This window comes from Mytilus galloprovincialis, chromosome 7 (assembly GCF_965363235.1).
Source record: "Mytilus galloprovincialis chromosome 7, xbMytGall1.hap1.1, whole genome shotgun sequence".
Classification (NCBI taxonomy): Eukaryota; Metazoa; Mollusca; class Bivalvia; order Mytilida; family Mytilidae; genus Mytilus; species Mytilus galloprovincialis.
In genome coordinates this window covers 47,228,525-47,254,183 of record NC_134844.1, presented here as the reverse complement: position 1 = coordinate 47,254,183, position 25,659 = coordinate 47,228,525, and the positions used below count along the sequence as shown (strand labels likewise).

The following is a 25,659-nucleotide window of genomic DNA, read 5'->3' as shown; positions in this document are numbered from 1 at the left end:
ATGTTACATTTGGTCTGATACCATCTAATGACATCTTACAGGAGTTAATGCCCCTGGAATGTCTGATTATAAGGTTATTAGAATACAACTTCAACTTGGTTCATTATAAAGCCATATGACCTTTAACAAAAAGTTTGGTGACATATGACCTTGAAAAATGACAACCGGAAGTGACATTGAGAAAACCGAAAGTACATATTTTTTGCACTTTTTTCATGTAAAAGTACTTGGAATCCATACATCTTGTAATATAGATACATAAACTTATCACTAAAGACAAGAAACAACTTTCGATAAACCGGAAGTGGCCAATTATCTCCTGTTGTGCAAATAAAAGTATATAGAAACTATATATTTTTGGAATGAGAGTGAAATAAGTTATCATATGAGATCGGAAGTAACATTTCCTTAACTGGAAGTAGCATATGATTTCCTTTAGTTCACTTTCAAGCATATCAAAACCATTTATTTAAAGCATCAGTTTGAGAAACTAGCTTCTTTTCAAAATTTCTTTGATGTGGAAAGACCTTCAATTGTTCTCTGAACAGTTTGTTTTCAATTTTGTTGACATTTTGTTAAATTAAAGTGATGAAGATTACGGTATAACACAATGATGACTGCTTTATGCATATTTTGACATTTTTATTACTTCTGTTTGTTTTGTTCACACATTTTTGTCAATATAATGGAATTATATGTAACTGTCATATACAAGTTAGTGTTCAAGTGAACTCTAAAACCAGGTTTAATCCAATATATTCTACACAAGGAAATTCCTGTACCAAGTCTGGAATATGTTTTCCATATGTTTGATGTTTATAAGCTTTTGATTTTGCAATTTGATACTGGACTATCCATTCTAAATCTTCCTTGCAGTTTGGTATTTTTGCACTTTAACATATTGTTTTTTCATGACCTTGCATGCAAATTTCCCTCATGGATGATATCCCACCAAAGTTGTCTTGCGTCAAACTACCTCATTCAGTCACAACCTGCCAAATTCCCCCACCCTCCTCCAAAAAAAAATCTAGTGAAGTTAGTGTTTGGAATTATTATTTTTACCAGGTAACAATTTGGAAAATCCTGGTCAGTGGTCACAATGATCTTTTTTGTTTATGCATATGCTGTAATGGTGTAATATCACCAAATCATAGTTTACTACATATCTATTTATTTTATGATTTTTATTTTCAAATGTAAATGCAACTAAAAACAATACCGACAGTAAATCAAGGATAAAATAACTGTCATATAATATATAAGTATAGAAAAATATATAATGTTTTATTGTATGTTAACTTATCCCTTCACAGAAAGGAAAAAAAATAAGGTCAGATCTTTCAAAAGTGTCTGGGTTGCAATAAATGTGACTAACAAATGTTACCAAGACTGTATTCACTAAATTACTTCCACAACAATTGTAAACAAAATGCACATATGAAAAACAATAGTTGTAAAATAAGTTTCAACTGAGTTGAAAAAATCAAAATTCCAAATTATAACAAAGATCAAGCATTCTGAGAGTATTACAAGGCAAAACATAGTCCCTTTAATACCGGTTAAAATTAAGTGTACTGGAACAAAACGCTAACTGGACCTATAACTTGAAATGATGTAAACTTTTTTTACAAATATCAAATCAATATCCTCAACCATGAAGGTGTGGAAAACTGATTATTTGAGTGAATTTGCTAAGTCCAAGGACCATAACTCTGCAAGAAAAATCATTTGGACTTGAACAAAATTCAAAATTGATCTGTTACAGTAACTTGTCATGATAAAGCAGCGTACCAATTATTAAATCAATTTATTCAAGCATGACAAAAAAAAATGCAGAAAACCGAATATTTGGGTGAATTTTCAAATTCCAATTACCATAACTCTGCAGAGAATTATCAGACTGAAACAATTGCTTAATAATTAATGACTTGATCAGTAACTTGTCATGATAAAATAATATACCAAATATCAATTTAATATTTCCCAAAAACATAAATTTCTTAAACAAATATCATATATACTGTTATATTTGTCAAATTAATTGAAATGCATGTATACAATGTACTACATGTATTAAACAAACAATTAATCTCCTTTTTTTGTTCAAAAGGACAAAGTATTACATATACACTTTCAGATGATGAGTGTAACTTTGAAATGTAAAGTAACAATTAATAATGAAGAATCTTGAACTCAATACAGATAAAACTTGTATATTATAATGTATATATCAACTTGTATATTATAATGTATATATCAACTTGTATATTATAATGTATATATCAACTTGTATATTATAATGTATATATCAACTTGTATATTATAATGTATATATCAACTTGTATATTATAATGTATATATCAACTTGTATATTATAATGTATATATCAACTTGTATATTATAATGTATATATCAACTTGTATATTATAATGTATATATCACAGATGATGGCCTTTTATAAAGCGTTATTATTCAGGTTCTGATGGGTGTCTAGCTAATGCTTCTGGAAGAAATGAGCCTGCCGGTCCATGGAAATGATATCTGAAAAGTAAACATTATATATATTTATATATATATAAAGTCTCTGAATGATAATATAATAAAAACTATAACACAAATTCCCATACGTTTCGGCCATTACAACGTAATGTATCCAAGTGATGTAATTGTTGTTTCAATGTTGTAATTTATTCCAATGAAGAAGGCCGTAATGGCTGAAATGTATGAGAATTTGTGTTGTAGTTTTTATTATATATATATGTATATACAACTCGTCTAAACATCAACCCAACAATGTTAGATTTGTAAATTTGCTTTCGCAAATTTTTTGTTCTTCCCTCACCGGGATACGAACCCATGCTACTGCGATATCGTGACACAAAATCGCCTGCACTGTAGCCGTCCCCCTAGACCACACGACATACATATATAGTTCGGTGAATCTAGCACAAATATAGCTGTGGAACATAAATTCTTATGGACTTAAAAGAGGGAAAAATAACAACAGTATTAGAACAATTACCAAAAGAGTATCACAAAAGCAAAGCCTCAAAGTAATTGCAATATAAATTAAATTAATTTGTCATTATGAATTTGCTCATTTTTTGTAAAATAATGATAAACAAGAACAATGTAATATTTTAAACTTATACTACCAAAAAAATTATTAAATTCATAAATGTCTATATGACATTTAAACATATTTGCACTTATATCTGAAATAAAAGAAGATTTTTGTTAACTTTTGATACATTGTGAATTGGATGGAGAGTTGTCTTATTGGCACTAAAGCCACACCTTCTTATTGTCCATTGCAAACATGTTGTTTTAATTAGATTGAAGTTATAACGAATTCTTACCCTAATGAATTTGTGACATCAGTTTTTTCTGGATTAAACTCGGCTACTGGTACTCCTCGAGAAGCTACCTTGGGTGCAAACATTGCTGCTGGATACACAACAGAAGAGGTTCCAACCTTTAACAATAAAATGTTTTAACTATAAAGTCTAAGGTAAACATTTTTGTAACCTATTTTTTCCAAATTTTACAATATAAAGCTTTCATTTCTATATATACATCTAATATATATTAGATAATAAAAATAAAATTGCAATAATACTGATAAGATGCTTTCATATCTCTATATATATGTAGTAGATAATGAAAACAAATGTTTGCAATATACTGATTATGTATATATTCATTCTACCATTAAACAGGATTAAAGATAAAGGTGTTTATTTTATTAACCATATAGCAGGGTAATTTGCATGGGGTGTTTTTTTTCCACTTATTTTGGGCGGGTAAGTGGAAAATTAAAGAAATCAAATTCTGTGAAAATTTATGCTTGCGTTCAGTAATTTCTTTCAATAACATAATCAGTACCAATTTTTCTGCATAATAGTTGATGCTGATTTAACAACATAAATGCAAAAGGCCATTGTTCACTGGCTGTCAGATGTAAATTAGTTAATTAGTTACAGAATAAAATAATTTTAAATAATATAAGAGTGTAAGGTACTTAGTCAGGTATTTTATCCTCATTGATTTGTGTAAAAAAATATAAGAGCTGCAAGTCACTCATGATAATTTTATGATCTAATTATTACATCGATCAAAGGACCGGTCAACTTCTTATATAACCAACCGTATCATTTACTGAAGAAAATCTAAAAATCATTCTTACCACTAGACACAGATCACAATGGTCTAGCTCATTCTCAGCTGAATCCATTACTGCTGGGTCTAAACTTTCACCAAACCATACAACATGGGGCCTCAAAAGTCCTCCACAACCAGCTTTTTTACACCTGTATTTGTAAAAAAATGAACTATAACGGTTTAAGGTGGACTTTAATTTTAACACCCATCTAAGCATCTAAAGAGTTAACTGATAAGGCTGTAAAAATGTGAAAACAAAAAGATTACAAGAACGCAACTTTATTTTCTTTAAATTACATGTAATTAAAAAAGTAACAAAATTATTGCATTTCTTTTTCAATGAATAGAGACAAGTAGACCACTTTCGAGTTCATCCGTCACCGGAAAAAAATCGTCAATTATATGCGCCATTATGACGTCATTTACCAGATAGAGGGGGTCGCCTGTATCCCTGCACTATTTACGTTCATCAAGCGTCTTGGTGATCGTCATTGTGCAGGATAAACTAGAAATAATGGTTGTTCTGTAGGTACTTAATGACAATTCCCTAATGACATCAATGCTGATTGTCAATTTTGAGAATTCAATTTGTCATATAATTCATACAATATAGAATTATAGTTTTCCAACCACTCGCTCAACATTGGAATGGAAGTGACGACGCCCCTAAACGCACAAATGACATTCACTAAAACCAGAGTTTTTGACGGAAATGCATCGAACTGGAAAGTTGTCTATTGATTTATCCTAAATTCTTATTCTTCTTCTTATGCAAGTGTGCTGTAAGCAGAACTATAGTTATCATCTGACTGGCTAATTTTAAATGACTTATCATTGTATCAGCATAAAACAATGCATAATCATCATAACCAACATATTTTATTTTTTATTTTCAAGAATTACAACAAATACGACACATACAGTAATATTAGCAATACATTTGAATATCTATTCATTTTTAACAATAACCAGCTGTGTCATCTCTGCTATCGTTCACTAAAACATCGTCATGTTCTAGTAGATTTCAATGGCATGACTGTATTGTTTCTGAGAAATATACGTTTTAATCATAAATAGAAAAAATGGAACTATATTGATATGGAACACGATGATGACGTTATTGCTGAGAACGTAGTAAGGGACGACATCAAAAGTTCAATTAAAGATACAAAACTTAATTCACATAGGTTTTTTTTTCACTGGCAACTCCCCCCCCCCCTTCCGACCCCCACTGCCTAAACCCCACCCCTCTTAACTTAATTTGGGAAAAAATTGATTGACCAATATGGATATATGTAAAAATCAAAGTTGAATAAACGAAACTTGCAACAGTTTACCCACCCCCCCCCTCCCCCCCTCCCCGCAAACTATTTGATTTAAGTTTGTTTTAACCTACATTGATTTTTTGATGTCGTCCCTAAGATCGGGGTATGAACTTATTATAATCGTGGTAAGAACGTGCTATAATCGCAGTAGAAGCATGGTAAGAATGTGCTATAATCGCAGTAGAAGCATGGTAAGATCGTGTTGCAATCGGATAACTCGTGGTATGATCTTAGTGAGAACGTGAAGAGCGTAGAAAGATCCTTGAGGGGCAAAGTGAGGTCGCAGAATAAGCGCGATGAGAACGTGGTATGATCGTAGTGGGATCGTTGTAGGAGCATAATGAGGACAGTAGCATCGTGAAAGCAACGAAAATTAACATTTTCATGCCACTCACACAGCGACCTCACCACAATGTGAATTTAATCTAGATCGCGGTGAGCGTGGTGCGATTGTGGTCTAGTGGGACTGGGGCTTTAGAGCAAATCTGACATAGGTACAAGTGTTTATCAGGTCAAGATCTATCTGCCCTGAAATTTTCAGATGAATCAGACCTGTTGTTAGGTTGCTGCCCCTGAATTGGTAATTTTACGGAAATTTTGCTGTTTTTGGTTATTGTCTTGAATATTATTATTGATAGAGATAAACAGTAAACAGCAATAATGTTCAGCAAAGTAAGATCTACAAATAAGTCAACATATTTTTAACAATTTTTCATAAACGTTTGTTATCTTTTACAAAAATCTTCTCCTCTGAAACTACAGGGCCAAATTTAACCAAACTTGTCCACAATCACCAATAGGGTATCTAGTTTAAAAATTGTGTCCGATGACCCTGCCTGCAAAACAACATGGCGGACATAGGTATAAATAGAACATAAGGTGAGCGACACAGGCTCTTTAGAGCCTCTAGTTAATTTTGATTGGTGTGGCGAAAATACCTAAGGCAAATGATATTTCTGTTATGAAGTTACTCAGAATAAATGAAAGTTATGAATCGGAATAACTTGTTAAATACACATACTTTGGTAATTGGTCCACTGGAATTTTGGCATCTTTTGCCTTGGGGTCTGGTTCTCTAAAATAGATAAATGTGAGATGTGTATAAGAAGATTCATCTTTTTAATGTCAACTCTGAAAAATTTATTTTACAAAAGCAACGCAGTTAACATTACCATCACAGTTTGAAACTTTTGTACTTATCACTGAAATTCCTGGCAATTCATACATTACTTTAATAGGGCTCTTCACGGTTAGTTCGGCCATATTGGATAGGGGGCAGATTTTCATAATGGAGGTACAAATGGTGTGAATAATTCGGGAACACATCATTAAAACAGAGCTGTTGCTTGGAAACACACATAGTATTTCCCATACTTTCATACTATTTCCACCTCTTTCTAAAAAATCTGCCCCCTATCCAATATGGCCGAACTAACCGTGAAGAGCCCTATTCCTGCAAGAATCATCAAATGACTAGTACAGCCAACTGCATATATCAAAGATTTCTGGATAAAGGACTCAGTAAAGTTGCTTTCACAAACAGTTTATTTTTTGAATGATCAAAGTTCTATAACTCTGAGAAAAATTGCCAAACTAAAATGACTGTTTATAATGTATGACAACTACAATGAACTAGTCTAACCCTGTGAGGTATCTTATACTACAAGTGTGTGTGCAGCATGGGCTTATTGCATTTCCGCTAATTTTTCAAAGTCCCAATACTACGTTTCCGCAATTTGTATTTATTACTTTTTTGCATATTTACCTGGTAAATTATAAATATTTGAAATATGAAAATGAACAAAATACAAAACTTGTAAAAGGTGAATGTACTACTGTGGACTTTGTACGACGTGTTGGCTACAAATATTCTGCCAGAACTGACTTATGAACTCATATCAAGATATATCTGATTATTGCTGACTTTTGAACATACGTTTTCATACATTTTAATGATGAATTTTACTTGCACATGTTGCATGTTATGATGACCTTTAACTTAATAAATATATATTTTTCATTATGGCTTCGCTTTCGATTAACAGGTATTCCTCAATTATTTGTGGAAAAGTAATAATTTATTTTTTCTGGGATAGTTACTTTTTTCACGGAGAAGTAAGATATTTATTTGCGTAAACGTAAACTTTATTTTCCGGAAACGTCATCTTTTTTTTCTCCAGAAAAGTAATGTCAATTTGCGGAAATGTAAAATGCTGGTGCAGCATCCCAACCAGTAGACAATAATGTCATTCAGGTATAAAACAACTAATTCATAGCCCCATTGCATTCTATGTTAAATTATGAAATTTCAAGCATTAATGGCTACTTTGTTTTAAGTTCAAATAAAGTGGCAGTTATTTCATGTCAAAACTATACCTTATCCTTACTTGTACTGAAAAAGACAGGTTTATCTATGCCTTTACATATTGTTTGAAGATGTCAATTTTAATTACAAAGCTTGAGTAAATGTTTATACAAACAAAGCAAGCTAGCTAACCAATGTTTTACCCTACAAGAACTAGGCAGTTAGCTGTAACTATTTTTAATTGCTTACCCTTTATCAGCCAATGCAGGACAGATAGGACTGAGTCTGTTTTCTATAACTTCTTCACATTTAGTACATCTGGTCTTAAATAAACTACCTAAAAACCGGAAATGAACATGGTAATAAAAGATCAACGAAATTGTGTCATCCATCCAGTAGCAAGTATTTCAAAATTTTAGTCAGTAACTTTTCACAAATATATGAATCCTCTAACTTTCTTGCATGTCCTTGAAAGCTTTATTACTACTGGAAACTTATTTCTATGTTTTCATATCTTCACTATTTTGTTTGGTTTTGTTATTCACACAAATATTTCGGCTTAAATTTGTGTAAGTTAGAAACAGACCTGTTAGAAAATTAACCATTCTTATATTATCTGATAATTTTACAGAACATAAATGGACACACAAGCTTTCAAAAAATTGATTAAGGAAAAATTAAGAATGAGGATACCAAAACATTTAAAAAAAGTGTATAGACAAGTTATCCAATGAGCAAGCTTTTGATCTTAAGCCATGAACTATTTGAACATATTGATTGAGAATGATTATATACTTTCTGCCAATATTTATATCATATATCATATGTGAATATTTCTGATTTGTGATTTAATAATGTTATAATGTCTACTTGTATACCGGTATCTAATTTGTTGATAACTGATGTGTTTTAAATGTATGAGCCCATAGATGTTTCCTGATGTATTTGACCTAGAAAGTACAATGCGGCAAGTCTGTGTACTTGCTTTGAAAAATGGAGTTCAATATGAATTCTACTTATAAAATTACTTAAATTTAAAGAATGGATGTGTGTATGATGAAAATTGAGCTTAATGGCCTTAATCATATGATACTGGACATATTTTGATCATTAATTCACTTCAGTAAACTACAGTGAGTTAATGCTTGAAGCCTATACATCACAGAATAAAGTCAATACATTTTCATCAGGTTTGTGATGATACAAAAATCATTGATGGCACATTTGATATCAAATGTATCATCAACAGAGTAAACAGAACATAAGTTAACTTTCAGAAGTAGATCCACAGTTCAAAGAAAAGGGGACATAATTGGAAAAAATACAGAGTAAAATCTTTGACAGGTGTAGTAATGCTGAATTATTTTTTAATGATTTTATGCAAACAAACAAAAATGATATTTGTTTCAGATAAAAGGGACCAAGAAATAGTTTTTGACTCTTTGTCAATTCACATAACCAAAAACTTATTTTGAGAACTATATATGAAGGACTTACCATGCAATTCAAGAATATTTTCTGACCCTGCTCTCTTGTGAAGTTCATCTATATTCTGTGTGATTACTACGACTCTTCTTCCTTGTGATTTCAGCCTCTTTTCACATTCAGCTATTGCAATATGAGCCTTAAAAACAATACGTATTTCATTTCACAATTCACATAAAATATTCTAATCATAAGTGCTTATTTTCTCTAAAAGCTAGATTGCTGTATCATCAGTGTCTTCATATTTTTTTCATATATATATGCTGTCCATGTGTTGTACGTATATCAAATATACTGAATTCTCAAACAAATATGATTTACTAATGTTGATCAATTCTATCGTTAATTTTTTTATTGTACACTTTTTTCAAAGAAAACTATTCAGTTTAGAAAAAAAGTTAAAGTATAAGAAAAGAACTTTATAAAACCTTAGTTCAACACTCAACAGTGAAAAAAATAAAATTAGTAAAATATTCAGATAAAAAATTTCAAAAGACACAGTACAAAAAACAAGTCTTAAATAAATAATTAAACAAACACTACAGAAAGAATCATGAGAATGAATGGTCAAGGCTATAAACTGTAGGCAGAGTTGATTACACAATATTGAATTTGTAACTACCTGTACCAAAGATGACACCATTACCGTAGTAATGATACAATTTCCTACAAGAACCATTGCACAAAAAACAGGGACCAACAAAAAATAGCAAGGGAATCTGATGCTGCTATTCCTATTCAAATACCTTGTTTGGATCTTTTGTACCCATGACTTCTCTCCTATAGTGGTAAAATTCCCACACTAATGATGGATTGTCTTCAAATGCCTCTGGTGTTGCTAATTGCTGTAAAAGAAATGATCAATAACAATATTACAAAAACGAGAGGAGTTGTTACAACCTTCACTACCCATAAAGGTCTTGCAGGACAGTCATGACAGTGGGTAAGTATAATAATATTGACAGTTGTTGTTCAATAAATACATATGCTGATCTTTCATTGTCCGAAAGTCATATCACTTGATTCCCTCATATGCTTTCATTTTGTATGAGAACAACATGTGTTCTGTAAAAACAATTATTAGCTCTGCCTACATAATTAATCAACAATTTTATTTTTTTGTTTGCATTGTTTGTGTACTTTGAGCAAAAGATTATGCTTTTGAAAAAAAAAACCTGATATTGGTTAATGCATATTTTTTTTAAGTTATACAAAACAAAGACTTTTTTAGCAAGTTGGTGGAGGGAGATGGAGCGTCTGGAGAGAGCCATTATCTTTGGTAGGAAAACTGACAATCCTAGTCAATCAAGATTAAGAGTGGAGAACACCTGCTAAATGTTACAACTGACAATCAAAGTATTGACAAGCTAGTCATACAGTAGTTGGACCACTTAGACCACTTGGCAACCAAGGCCCTATCAATTTCAAGATCTCATATTATTGAATTATTTTTACCTGTGCTTGCCATTTCCTCCAGTATCCACCAGCTCCTCTAAACGTAGGCACACCACTTTCAGCACTGATTCCAGCTCCTGTTAAAACCACGATATGTTTAGCTTTGGCAAAGTCTTCCCTGAATTGGGGCATACTAGAACTGGGAGCTTTCATATCCTGAAAAATGTATATTTAACATGTTTAATATACAATAATTCTGGTTTGAATTGTTTTTACATTTGTCATTTAATGGCCTATTTTCCAAATCTTAAAACACAGTCTTGGTTTTGCTTATTGTAGAAGGATGTTTAGTGACCTATTATAGATGTGAACTTTTGCATCATTCCTTCTCTAGATCTGATGGAGAGTTGTTTTATTGGCAATCATACCACATCTTCTTATTTTTTAAGTCAGCTCAGTAATCCATGCATGCATTTATTATAAATGCAATTTTTGTAGAACAGACACAAATGTGAGATTACTTATTGTAATTTCAGGAAAATCTACATAGCATGGGTTCGAATCCCAACGAGGGAAGAACAAAAAATTGGCGAAAGCAAATTTACAGGTCTAACATTGTTGGGTTGATGTTTAGATGAGTTATTAATACATGTATATATATAGAATGCAAGTTCTTCTTATTGGGATATTCAGCCAGTTATATTATTTCCATTTATAAAAACCTAGCAATAATTTCTGAATTTACAGTATTCTTTGTAGTAAAACAATTTAAATGAAGGTGACTAGCTTGTTTCGTTTTTATAAAAAAAAAAGTAGGAACAAAGGTTCCACCACAGGATCTAAATATCAAAGATGTCAAATCTGACTAGATTTTGTAATTAAATTGTAAAGAGTCAGTCTACATCATAATTCACACTGGCGGATCTAGAAATTTTCATAAGTGGGGGCCCACTGACTGCCTAAGAGGGGGGCCACTCCAATCACACTTCAGTGATTCCCTATATAAGCAACCAAATTTTTTTTTTCACAAAAAGGGGGACCCTGCCCCCCCCCCCCCCCCTAAATCCGCCTCTGATTCATAAACTTAAACAACTTTAAACAGCTTTAAATATTTCCATTAAAAAAAATACATGTACAATTTACACATTTTGATTTAAAACTGATAACTTTTGTAAAATTCAAATTTGTCAGACCCACATCTCTCATCAATATAGATTGAATTGTATTCAAAAGATGGCCATTATTCAAATATAGCTTCTAACATATAATTTGATTTTTTGATAAGAATATTTACATTTTTTGTAACATCAAAATTATTAAGATAAACAACATTACGATAAAATTAAGAATGGAAATGGGGAATGTGCCAAAGAGACAACAACCCGACCATAGAAAAAAACAACAGCAGAAGGTCACCTTCAGGTCTTCAATGTTGAGAGAAATTCCCGCACCCGGAGCGTCCTTCAGCTGGCCCCTAAACAAATATATACTAGTTCAGTGATAATGAACGCCATACTAATTTCCAAATTGTACACAAGAAACTAAAATTAAAATAATACAAGACTAACAAAGGCCTTACAATGTTCATGTAAACCAAATAAACTTACAGAGGGTGTGTGAATAACAACTCCTGACATCCTATTTATGTTGAGAGAACAGATATATAAGAATAACTAGCATTTGACAAGTTTGAAGGCACACTTCCTGGTTATCAAATTTCCAGCTATAAAGATATTGGTTGAATCATAAAAAAAACTGGGATTTAAACTTTGTTTTTATAATTTATCCTAGACATGTTAGAGTTATTTCCCATTTCATTACATTTACAAAAGGCAAAATAAATCAGTTGCTATATTCCCCTGATGTATGATGGCAACATTAAAATTGTGAGAGGGGGAGAGTCTATCAATGGGAGAGAGTACGAGGGAGTGGGATATATGGTTAGAAGAATCATGAAATTTTTTGGAGATAAAACTAGAGGCTCTATAGAGCCTGTTTTGCTCACCTTGGTCTATGTGCATATTAAACAAAGGACACAGATGGATTCCTGACAAAATTGTGTTTTGGTGATAGTGATGTGTTTGTAGATCAAACTTTACTGAACATTCTTGCTTCTTACAATTATCTCAATTCATAATGAACTTGGCCCCTTAGTTACAGAGGAAAATATTTTGTTAAAATTAACAAAAATTTACAAAATATACAAAATTATTAAAAATTGACTATAAAGGGCAATAACTCCTTAAGGGGTCAACTGACCGTTTTGGTCATGTTGACTTATTTGTGGATCTTACTTTGATGAACATTATTGCTGTTCACAGTTTATCTCTATCTATGATAATATTCGAGATAATAACCAAAAACAGCAAAATTTCCTTAAAAATTTCCAATTCAGGGGCAGCAACCCAACAACCAGTTGTCGGATTCATCTGAAAATTTCAGGGCAGATAGATCTTGACTTGCAAAACAATGTAACACCATGTTTGAATTGCTCTTAATGCTTTGATTTCTGAGTTATAAGCCAAAATCTACATTTTACACCTATGTTCTATTTTTAGCCATGGCAGCCATCTTGGTTGGTTGGCCGGGTAACCGCACACATTTTTTAAACTAGATACCTCAACGATGATTATGGCCAAGTATGGTTAAATTTGGCCCAGTAGTTTTAGAGGTGAAGATTTTTGTAAAAGATTAGAAAAAATTAGGAAAAATTGGTAAAAATTGACTATAAAGGACAATAACTCCTTAAGGGGTCAACTGACCATTTTAGTCATATTAACTTATTTGTAGATCTTACTTTGGTGAACATTATTGCTGTTCACAGTTTATCTCTATCTATAATAATATTCAAGATAATAACCAAAAACAGCAAAATTTCCTAAAAATTGCCAATTCAGGGGCAGCAACCCAACAACCAGTTGTCCGATTCGTCTGAAAATTTCAGGGCAGATAGATCTTGACCTGATGAACAATTTAACTCCGTGTCAGATTTGCTCTAAATGCTTTGGTTTTTGAGTTATAAGCCAAAAACTGCATTTTACCCCTATGTTCTATTTTTAGCCATGGCGGCCATCTTGATTGGTTGCCTGGATCACCGGACACATTTTTTTTACTAGATACCCCAATGATGATTATGGCCAAGTTTGGTTAAATGTGGCCCAGTAGTTTCAGAGAAGAAGATTTTTCTAAAAGATTACTAAGATTTACGAAAAATGGTTAAAAATTGACTATAAAGGGCAATAACTCCTAAAGTGGTCAACTGACCATTTTGGTCATGTTGACTTATTTGTAGATCTTACTTTGCTGAACATTATTGCTGTTTACAGTTTATCTCTATCTATAATAAGATTCAAGATAATAACCAAAAACAGCAAAATTTCCTTAAAATTACCATTTCAGGGGCAGCAACCCAACAACGAAATGTACGATTCATCTGAAAATTTCAGGGCAGATAGATCTTGACCTGGTGAACAATATTACTCCTGTCAGATTTGCTCTAAATGCTTTTGTTTCAGAGTTATAAGCCAAAATCTACATTTTACCGCTATGTTCTATTTTTAGCCATGGCGGCCATCTTGGTTGGTTGGCAGGGTCACACCACACATTTTTTAAACTAAATACTCCAATGATGATTGTGGCCAAGTTTGGTTTAATTTGGCCAGTAGTTTCAGAGGAGAAGATTTTTGTGAAAGCTAACGACGGATGACGAACGACGGACGCAGGACGCAAAGTGATGAGAAAAGCTCACTTGGCCCTTTGGGCCAGGTGAGCTAATAAAAGGGACAAGTTATAGTTTAAATGTGCCTTATTATTGCTTGCTAGTAAATAAAGTTTTTTTGTTCTTTTTTTTTACAAAAGATTGATTGATTGTTGGTTGCTTTACGCCGCATGATTTTTACAAAAGAACACATTCCTTTATAGCAGAATATAATAAAAAAGTTTTATTTTCAGCATCAAATGCTTCTAATATATATAATTGTTTTCAATCAAAACAATTATTATATCTGTGAAATGATCAGAAACAACCTCTACTTATGGTTATCTGTACTGTGTTCAATGTTAGGTTGCTCAGCTGTCTCACAACTTAAATCCATATCTTATAACAAGAAGTTGTGACTGATAAACTTTTATAATAATGTATATGCATTCAATTAAAAGTTGTGCACAATCTCCTTTGAAAGGTGTACTACCTGCTCCATTCCAATTTTATATATACTAGAACACACCTGTGATATCGCGGGTCTGTGACTGAATTAAAATATATAACTATGCGCAAGCCTTATTTTAGTATTAGTATTGTCATCTGATAAAGTCATGCCGATTATAAGATACACAGTTTTCTCTGCTTTCAAATCTTTCTGTTTGAACCCGTCAACTTGAACTTATCAATTATTGGTAATATTAATTATTTGGAAAACAAAAGGTCCTGGAAAGGAGTATTTTTTAATCAACAGCATTGTCCTATATTAGTTATAAATAAAGTTGAATTCTTTGATTCGCTGTTTTACGTCATGCCCGCTAACAAATTGAAAACTGTACCTATACGCCTTATTTTTAGTCCAGATTTTTAGTATTCGTATTGTTATCTTAGAAAGTCCTACTGATTAAAATACTACAATAGGTAACAATTTGACAATTTAGTAGTGTCAACCCTGTGATTATGACCTGTGTATATAGCATATTAATCCTGAATACACCGTTTGTTGGTGCGCCTGTCAGATGCGGAAAGTACAGATAAGGTAATAGGTAACAGGTGAATATACTATTGGTATCGGTATCGGACTCGACCCGGAACTTCTTAATTATTGGCAATATTAATTACGTGGAAAACAAAAGGGCCTGGAGTGGTGTAATTTTTAATCTACACCTTTGTACTATATTAGTTATATATAAAGATGAATTCTTTGATTCGTCGTTTTTACGTGATGACGGCTGACAAATTGGACCTCGTAATTTTGGTATTATAGATATATATGAAGGGGCACAATGTAATTACTGATTTAGGTAATACAATGCGTTCATATGTTTTAAATGATCAAAATTAAGAAAAAGCAGTTTATATATTTTGTTCTACTTGATTGATTGGGTGTTGTTTGCTTAACATAGGTCATCCAGGAGTTTAAACCTATGTTACGAATCCAACTTTTTTTTTCAATTTACCAATGGTGAAATGAAGAGTGATATGTTATAAACCATGTCATTATTGAAGCACTGAATATTCAGATGAAACAAACAAGATTTTACAGTTGACCCACAACTGAATCGACCGAGTGCTAGAAAATGAAAATAAGCTGATTAGACCTGCTTCAAGAATGGTCAAACCCCAAAATTTAAAGCTGTTACTGTAAATGTATGTTGGGGACAGCACTTCTATTGCATTGATTTTTTTAACACTAAAATTCATAAGAAAGTGTGCAGATTTATAACAGATGTATCCTTTTACCCTTTGTTTTAGTAAAGAATTTATTGTCACTGTTTTTTTTTATCATTTAAACAGAAAACCATGTTTTGTCTACTGAAAGCCTATGAAGAGGAAAGCTGTTCTTGTTCAATTGTGTATTGTTTGTGTTCAAAACTGGTAAGTCTGTACTAATGAGTATTTTTCTATGTGTAAATAAAGCTATATTTTTTCCATTTGTTATCATTTCAAACATAAAGTTTCTGTAAAACAAATGGTTTAACTGGATGTGCTTGCCATTCAAAAGCATGTCGGAGTACAGACAAATTACACTGCAGTTAAAAAAATACTAAAATCAAACTACATACATTTAAAATTTAAATAAATATTGTGTTTCAGAAAACAAGAAATATCTGAAAAAGAGAATATATGTATATATATATGCTAAAAGCCTAGCTGATAAGAAAAACTAATTAATGTAACAAAGTTATGACTATTTTATATTTTTTATAGTAGTTAAGTTATGCTATATTTTAAATCAATTGCATTATGAATATTGAGGGGGGGGGGGGGGTAGGACCTTTATCAGGACTCCAGGATTGGGTGTTTTTAAGCTCTGGATTTTGGGATTGACACTTTCGGGATCCAGAAATTCTTTTTTCGAATTTCAGGATGTCAGAATTTAAATTTATTTCAATTAGTGACCTCAGGATTTGGTTTTTAAGCCCGGGATTTCGGGATCAGGACCCCTCCTACCCCCCCCCCCCCTCCCCTCAATATTGTACTTTCAAATTTGTAAAAGTATCACCTCATCCAAAACATCTCTATATAGTCTTTTAGAAAATGAATATTGTTTAAATTTAAATATTGTATGTTTGTAAATATTGTCATGTTTGTTTTTCCTCTTCAAGAGGCATTTGGAATCAATTCAATATTTGGATTTTACACCAATAAAATAATTTGATTTGATTTGATTTATACTAATAGATATAAATTTTTCATAATCTAATTACTTTTGCTGTCATCTTAATAATGGATGAAGTTATAACCGGTGAATTAAAAAGCGATCTTGATATCAAAAGCCTAATCATGAGTTTGCCTTGTGTGTGGAGAAAATGAAAGTAGACTAGAGTTATCTCTCTTGTACAACTTCCTCCTTCATCCGGGTCTTTTACAACCACGCTGCCATCATGGGTCGCATGCACAATCCTGGGTATATGAAAAACTAGAATAAATAATTAATTATCAGACGGTATCAGAAATAGTAAAGACCAAAATGTTAAATTTAAACTAGTCTTTAATTAATATAAAACTACTTTTCTCATTTTTATGTAACGAATCGTTTATTTGAAGAAAAGGAAGTCGTCACGGAAAGACTACGGTCTATCCAAAAAGTATCTTTGAGACAAATTTAACACCTGATGAATGAAAATGCCACATTAAACTTATTTATTTGGCGATTGTATTGTAGTTGAAGTAGATTTTAGACGGTGTTGCAGGCATTGTAAAGTTTTGAATATTATTTCGAAAAAAGGGGGGCTGGATCATGTATGGAAACATTTTTATTTGTAAAACCAGAGACATATATTATAGTATGATACTTTATATACTATATACATCTCTACTCTCTAGTAAATTGTTGTTTAAGCAATTTGTCTAAAGTCAATTTTGATTATCACCTTTGGTTAACAATGGCCATGTCGAGGCATGTGTCTTCAAGAATCCGGGTCCGTTCGCGCCCATTCACGTTCGCACCCACTCATGTTCGCCCCCTTTCACTTTCGCTCCCTACATGTTCGCACCCAAAGTCTGTTCGCGCCCAATTTTAATTGGTTTTGTGTTTAATAACTTTGTAATCAAATTTTTGGCAAGTGTATTCTAATAAGTATAATTGTTGTCATCGTCTCAAAATAAAGTGAGACAGCATTTTTTTTGTGTTGAACAAATCTTAATCATGTTTTGGATAGTGTATTGTTAAAAAATTAATAATCCTTTCTAAATAAAGTGGGATTCTGTCAACGTTTTATTTTGTGCTGAATAACTCTTATAATCATGTTTTGGTTAGTGTATTGCTTTAACTTTTGTTTCATTGACTTGTTTTAAAATGAAAGGAGATTCTGACTACGTTTTTTTCTTCTGTGTTGAATAAATGTTATCATGTTTTGGTTATAATAGTGTATTGCTATATCTAATTGTGATATTGTTTCAGGTCAAAGGAACCAAGCTGTTAAAAACAATTATCTTTTGTGTTTTTCATTTAAAATCTTCAAAGTTTTACTCATATTAAGCTATAAATACATTCAGTATTTACACCAAAGCAACTTTAAACAACAATCATAATTTTCAATTATTCAACTGGAATGTGAATAAAAATTGGGCGCGAATGTGTAGAGTGCGAACGTGCGAGGTGCGAACGTGTAGGATGCGAAAGTGTTTTGGGCGCGAACGGACCTGATACCTGTCTTCAAAAAGTATTGTCAAACTTTAAACTTGTGCACTCTTTTTCTAAAACATTAATCTGATTTCTGTATCTGAATTTTTGAAACATGTGTTTTATATTGTCCAAAAAATTCAGGTCTGGCAAATTTTACCAAGTTTGATGCAAAAATACATTTTATACTCAAAGTAAGCATCTTCAGGTCAAATCAGCTCAATGTCAAGAAGGATGAATTCTTTTGCAGATTTTCACATATTCTTCCCTTGTCACACACAGTGAAATAGTAAACCAAGTCTAAAAATCTTCAAATGATAACTTTCAGATTACTATTGGCAAATGTACACTTATTTTTATATTAATAATAATAAAGAACATCTAGTGTTTAAACTCCAGTAAAGAGTCTGGATATATTTGAAAGCTTTGACAAATTTATGTTTCTTTTTTACAGTAAGGGTATTTCCCAATCAGCACTTCCATACAGAAGATCAGTTCCAACAGTAAGTAAGCTCTTATCGCCATAGTAAGGTAAACATGTAAGATAAGAATGAAAATATAAAAAAAATGTTCTTTTCTGACACATGAATAAAAAGAAAACTCCATAAGGTCAAAATACATTTTGTTGATCAGCATCATGGCTCAGATAATAAGGCAAGTTTGCTTTTATGTCTATATTCATTTACAAAAAAATAACCAAACAGAAGTATAAGCAATAGGTTTTGAAGGAGTTGCAACTTGCAAATAATGAATAATTATGATTTCATCCTAATATTTTGTTGATTTTAGTGGTTGAAACTGACATCTGAAGATGTACAAGAACAGATATTCAAGCTGGCAAAGAAGGGATTGACACCATCTCAGATAGGTTTGTTCTTTAAGTATTGTCAGATGCAGTATAAAATTTTGATGAGGGAAACTCATCTAATAATCTATGGAGTGATACAATGTTATAAATTGCTTTTCTAGCATGCATTTATATTTATTAAATTTACACACTTGTAGTTTCAAATGAGTTAAAGACATGTTGGATTAACATTATACAAAAATTCCAATGATCATAAAAGCATTAGAAAAGATAAAAATGAAATAACTCCATTAAAAGTTATTTCTACCTTTATCAAAGTTTACAGTTTTTAAGGGCGTAATGGAACCCAGGGAAGGGATTTTGAATAAGGGGCAACCACCTATAGAAGTAAATTAAAATGTGTTGAAGTCATAAACTATAATGCTCTGTTAGTTTTATATTCATTTACATGCATTATGGGAAATCACCAAAATAGTGGGAAAGTTACAGTTTGCGCCAAAATCTTTTCCAACTACTAGTCCAAAGATCGAAATTCTGATATATTTTTATGCTGCATTTATGGGCATTATAATTTTAATGCCAAATTAGAGTTTTTACCCAATTTCTAGTCCTAATAAAGTTTAACTAGTCTCAGACATCAGACTTGCAATGCAGACTGTAATTATACAGTTGATACATGTATCCATAAAAAGCCACGGTAGTGGTCAAATGTGTTCCACCAATGACCTTTATGTCTATACTATGCATTTCCTTACAGGTGTTATTCTGAGAGATTCACATGGCGTTGCACAGGTCAGATTTGTCACTGGTAACAAAATTTTGAGAATTCTTAAAGCTAAAGGTTTAGCTCCAGACCTTCCAGAAGATCTGTATCATCTCATCAAGAAAGCTGTCAGCATTAGAAAACACATGGAGAGAAACAGGAAGGTATGAACACAACTGTCATGGACTACTGCAAACACAAGTTAAAACAACTGAAGTGTTCTTTTCACCAGATGATATTTGTATCTCAAAATTTGGCTTCACTGAAAGTATTTTTTAATATATTGTAAATTCTGTGTTGTAATTCTGATTCAGTTTTTTGGGAAGACGGCTTCAAGCCTTCAATCCCCAATGGGGTTGACCAGAGTGACATTCCCTCACATCATTCATTCTTTTTTATAGCGTGGAAAAAACCCCAACAAATCTTACTGAGAATGATGAGATGGGGAGACACAAGTGAATAAATTGACTTTAAACACTTTTTTACACATTTTCCTTCTGTTTCTCTTGAAATTATCGTATATTGAGCTCTTCTTTACACTATTTACGTTTCTTTTACAATCCGGAAAAATCAGTATCCATTAAAACGTTTAATCCCGCTGCAAATGTTTGCACCTGTCCTAAGTCAGGAATCTGATGTACAGTAGTTGTCGTTTGTTTATGTAATATATACGTGTTTCTCGTTTCTCGTTTTGTTTATATAGATTAGACCGTTGGTTTTCCCGTTTGAATGGTTTTACACTAGTAATTTTGGGGCCCTTTATAGCTTGTTGTTCGGTGTGAGCTAAGGCTCCGTGTTGAAGGCCGTACTTTAACCTATAATGGTTTACTTTTTAAATTGTTATTTGTATGGAGAGTTGTCTCATTGGCACTCACACCACATCTTCCTATATCTATGATGAGATATTCTAAATATATCCAACCTTCATTATATTTAATAGTGACGTCATTGTTGGAATGCCACACTACGAATAAGCAGGGATATCCTTCACTGGTTATTTAAATCATTCTCAAAGATTGTGCACTTATTAAAAAATAGTATTTGTTAAATTTAAACATAATGATGTTTGCTGTAGATGATTCAAACATCAACATGCAAAACTTTTAATTTGTAGGTCAACAACTTTCAAAGAAAACAGGAAGTCTGAGGGGCTACATGAGATGGGGGAGAGAAACGATCTTTTCCATTTTTCTGTAAATCTCTGTTTTGAGAATCTTTCTCCAATTCAGGAGCACCTCAATTTATGAGCTAATTATCCACTAAAAAAAATACTTAAAATGTGACATTTAGTATATGATAAGTAGTCTTCCATTAAAACTAAATTTTGTGTACCAACATAATCATTGTAATAGTTACAAAAAAAATTACAAATGTTGCATTTTGTAGTTTAAACCTCTTTATTCATGAAATTTTACAAATATTTCAAAATGTAGGATTTGGAAACAAGCTTCACACAGTTTACATCAATCATATTGTTATTTTTATTAGTACCTGTATCCCTGTGATGAGATATGTAACTGGGAACTTTATCAATGGAAATTTAAAACTGAATAGATTTTTCAGTCCTAACTTTCTCAAGAAAAAAATTTAAAATCTTAAGAGTACTGTCACAAAAAATGGAAAATGTCCCTAGCCTGCAGTTCAGTCGTACACCAGGCACGGATCCAGAGGGGGGTTCCAGGGGTTGGAACCCCCCTTTTTTTGGACGATCAATGCATTTGGATGGGGACATGTAATTGGAACCCCCCTTTTGTCCTGGGTTAGGAACCCCCCCTTTTTAAAATGGCTGGATCCGCCCCTGTACACTATTAAGATTTCAAAAATAATTGTAGTTGTTGTAAAATGACAGAATTCAACTAGTTGGATTTTAGATAATTAACTATCAACTTTAATTGTATGTTTAGATTTAGAAGATGCAGATCTCTTCCATTGGTCTTAATAGAATTCTAAACTAAAGAAACGAAATTACATTAAACAACAATTGATTCCAATAGTGTCAACCTTCCACATGTCTGTTCTATTTTTTCATTCTTTATATGAAGACTATCAAAAGATAACAACCCAAAAAAAAAATGAAATAGAAACAAGGACCGTCTTTCCCCTCAGATCTATTCAGCTCTTTGATTATACAACTCGCTAATTGAATAAAAAGATTTACCTTGAAACCACATTTTAATGTCTTTGAAAAATGTACAAGTATTAGAACAACTCAAATTAAAATAAGAAATTTAAACCGAAAACAAATAAAAAAAAAATCGCTCTAAAGTTTTGTAAGTGGATCTTATGATTAAATGACCAAAAGCTATGATGATGAGAATAGAATCGAATTTCATAAACTAAATTATGAACGAATTAAGAATTGATAATAGGGTTTCCAATAATTTAAAGCCTTCAAATTAAATGTTCTTTAAATTTGTCCAAAAAAAAATGGGTATACCATGCTCTTTCAGTAGAGTGTTATGAATTTAGTTTATATTGATTTAATGACAACTTTCATTCACGAAGACTTCTAATATTTATCTTTTATTTTTTAAACAATAATTATTTGACATGCTAAGATTGGTCACAGAGAACTCCATTCAGATAAGCGATCTTTAAACATGCTATAAAACATGGGTATCACATGTTAACGGTTAATGCAGAAGATTTCCTTTCTTTGCAAATACACAGAACACAATTTATATTTTAGGATAGGGACTCCAAATTCAGACTGATTTTGGTAGAATCTAGAATCCACAGATTGGCTAGATATTACAAGACAAAGAAGGTTTTACCACCAAACTGGAAATAGTATGTATTCATTGAATTTTATAGATAAGTGCTAGTATTATGAAGATTACACTCAAATCAATTGTTCTATGGATACCTCCTAGAATTCAGATGAATTGTTAAAGCTAAAAGAAATGTTGAACAGAGCTTTTTTCTTCTTTTTGGTGTTGTTGGAAAAGTTAAAAAAAAATGATATTTCAAATTCATCAGGGCGTGCAAAGAAAACCAGTAGCTTTGAATCCAGACATAGTTAATCATCATTTTGAACACATTATTAATGTTAAATTTGTTCATGGTATTAGTTGGAAATTATAAAAATGTTGCTGGATTAAGTAATTTAGTCCGTCTATATTTGGAACTTATAATGTTACCCCACCAATCAAATAAAACATACTTCATCCAATACATGATGCTGGTATCAGTTTCTGTGTGTATTGTTGTGTACTGAAATATAAAGAGAGCTATTTAATACAAACTATTAAGTTATGTACATTTGTGAAATCATGTTCATTTGTTATGATGACACGTTTTAAAAATATTTTCTTTTCTTTATAGCGAGTCCTCCACAGCAGCTGCTATGGTTCAATAGACATTTAAATAAAATTCTAGCCAACCAGTAAACAGGATATTATTGTATTTCTGTATGATATGTTTAAACCAGTTTATGTAGAATTATTATTGTGTTGTCAGTCCTGTTCTCCGTTGTAGACAAAATATCATTCATATAACAAAACGAGATGTTGTGGTAGGATTGCCAATACTTCCCACCTGTGATCAAATGACAAAGATAAATCAATTACAGGTTACAGTACAACCTTCAACAATGAGAAAAATTCATAGTGTCAGTCTGCTATTATAGGCCCTGACGTGAAAAATCTAAAACCAGAAAAATTACAGCATGATTTATACAATACAATTACAAAAACATGATGGACATGAACCAATGTTGACCACTCAGTGTTCTCTCCAGGGCCTTTTGCCATGGTAATGTGATGCTATATGAATTGATTTTCTTATTAGTTAAATGTTATGGATGTGATGCTGTAATTTTTAGAAACAAGATTATATTTTAAATTTCCCTGGTTAACCAGGATGCCAAAATGAAATGTCCAGGGAGGACACTGCCACTAAATTACAGGCTCCTGCCTTGGAATAGGCACACAATGTGACAAAGTTAAACATATGTGTGAGCGCTTTTCCCTCCCCTGACCTGGGAAAGTTGTTTTAACACAACTTTCAGGTGCAGATGGCTTAATTCAATAAATCGGTACAAAACCAACTATTAAACATAAAAACGCAACAAAAAACATGGATCAGTACATAGTTAAAGCTAACAAATAAATCATGTTTTCCCAGACAAATTTACACATCAAAGAGGGGTAAGTAAACAGATGTCAAAAACAAGAGAAAAGCATGACCTTATGCAAAATATTAACAGTATGGACACAATGAAGAATCATGAATACTTGTCATAACTAGACAGTATTTTATCATAAATTATGAAATTCATAAGAATAATTATATACTTGATGGGGAACTTCATCTCACCTGGTTTAAAATGCTTGGTCCTGCTGCCTTATTGGTGTAGTTTTTTGGAGACTGGGATCACTGTCAGCACAAGCTGTTGGTGTGAAGCTTCATATTTCAGAAGATAGTGCACTTGCTTACAAAGTTTCTTTTTCGTATGTCCATTGTCCTTGACCTTATTTTCATGGTTGAGTGATTGCTTGATTATGTCCCTGTCATAGCCTATGATAGCATAGAGGGCAATGAGTTTTACCCTTGTCCATTTCTATGTCCCAAATTGGTTTCTTGTTTCTAACTTAGTTTGCCTAAACCAAATGTAAAACTTATACACAAAATAAAAAAGAAGATGCTTATTACCACGGAACCCAGATCAAGATTGAACTTTGGTTGCGTCATTTGTACACTACTGTTTTAAAGTAATGCCCCTTTGCAAATGGAAAAGTTGCTGTTTTTTTCTTTTTTCGTTCTCTTAAGTTTACATCAACCAAATGTTGTGTCCATTAAACACAGTTCAAGTTTGAATTTTGGTGGTTTCACCATACCATTCTAGAGTTATACTCCTGTTGGTTTTAAAAGCTCTTCAGAGCTTATGTTTGTGCTTGTATTCATATACCGACTCTAAATAAAGCTTTGTCTTGAGTCTTTGCCAAATAGAAAAATTGCTGAATTTTTCGTTTCCCTTCTAACAAGTTTGAATCAACCGAATGTTGTGAAACTAATCTACAATGCTTACCACAAAACTCGGATCAAGTTCGATTTTGGTTAGCGTCACTTTTACCACTTGAGTTCTGTTTTTATACGACCGCAAAATTTGAAAAAATTTTCGTCGTATATTGCTATCACGTTGGCGTCGTCGTCGTCCGAATACTTTTAGTTTTCGCACTCTAACTTTAGTAAAAGTGAATAGAAATCTATGAAATTTTAACACAAGGTTTATGACCACAAAAGGAAGGTTGGGATTGATTTTGGGAGTTTTAGTCCCAACATTTTAGGAATTAGGGGCCAAAAAGGGCCCAAATAAGCATTTTCTTGGTTTTCGCACTATAACTTTAGTTTAAGTAAATAGAAATCTATGAAATTTTGACATAAGGTTTATGACCACAAAAGAAAGGTTGGGATTGATTTTAGGAATTTTGGTTCCAACAGTTTAGGAATTAGGGGCCAAAAAAGGGCCCAAATAAGCATTATTCTTGGTTTTCGCACAATAACTTTAGTTTAAGTAAATAGAAATCAATGAAATTTAAACACAATGTTTATGACCACAAAAGGAAGGTTGGTATTGATTTTGGGAG

General features: G+C 32.1%; 2 protein-coding genes across 3 annotated transcripts; one reads left to right on the top strand and one right to left on the bottom strand.

Annotated features, from left to right (window-relative positions):
* Positions 1-1,165: 1,165 nt before the first annotated feature.
* LOC143083130 (NAD-dependent protein deacylase sirtuin-5, mitochondrial-like) lies at positions 1,166-17,222 on the bottom strand. Of its 2 annotated transcripts, none has more exons than XM_076259358.1 (10): positions 17,083-17,222; positions 10,732-10,887; positions 10,023-10,121; positions 9,289-9,415; positions 8,041-8,128; positions 6,508-6,561; positions 4,187-4,310; positions 3,360-3,475; positions 2,443-2,541; positions 1,166-2,260 (listed from the first exon to the last, which is right to left on the bottom strand). In XM_076259358.1, exons 1-9 carry the CDS (start codon positions 17,158-17,160, stop codon positions 2,469-2,471), a joined length of 915 nt encoding a protein of 304 aa, XP_076115473.1. In that variant the 5' UTR covers positions 17,161-17,222; the 3' UTR covers positions 1,166-2,260; positions 2,443-2,468. The 2 variants fall into 2 exon arrangements, with proteins under 2 accessions (XP_076115473.1, XP_076115472.1); XM_076259357.1 differs by having other exon boundaries at positions 1,166-2,234.
* LOC143083132 (small ribosomal subunit protein uS15) lies at positions 17,198-23,461 on the top strand. The gene is made up of 6 exons (XM_076259360.1): positions 17,198-17,282; positions 18,955-19,003; positions 19,290-19,368; positions 20,066-20,235; positions 22,761-22,861; positions 23,396-23,461. Exons 1-6 carry the CDS (start codon positions 17,260-17,262, stop codon positions 23,427-23,429), a joined length of 456 nt encoding a protein of 151 aa, XP_076115475.1. The 5' UTR covers positions 17,198-17,259; the 3' UTR covers positions 23,430-23,461.
* Positions 23,462-25,659: the final 2,198 nt, after the last annotated feature.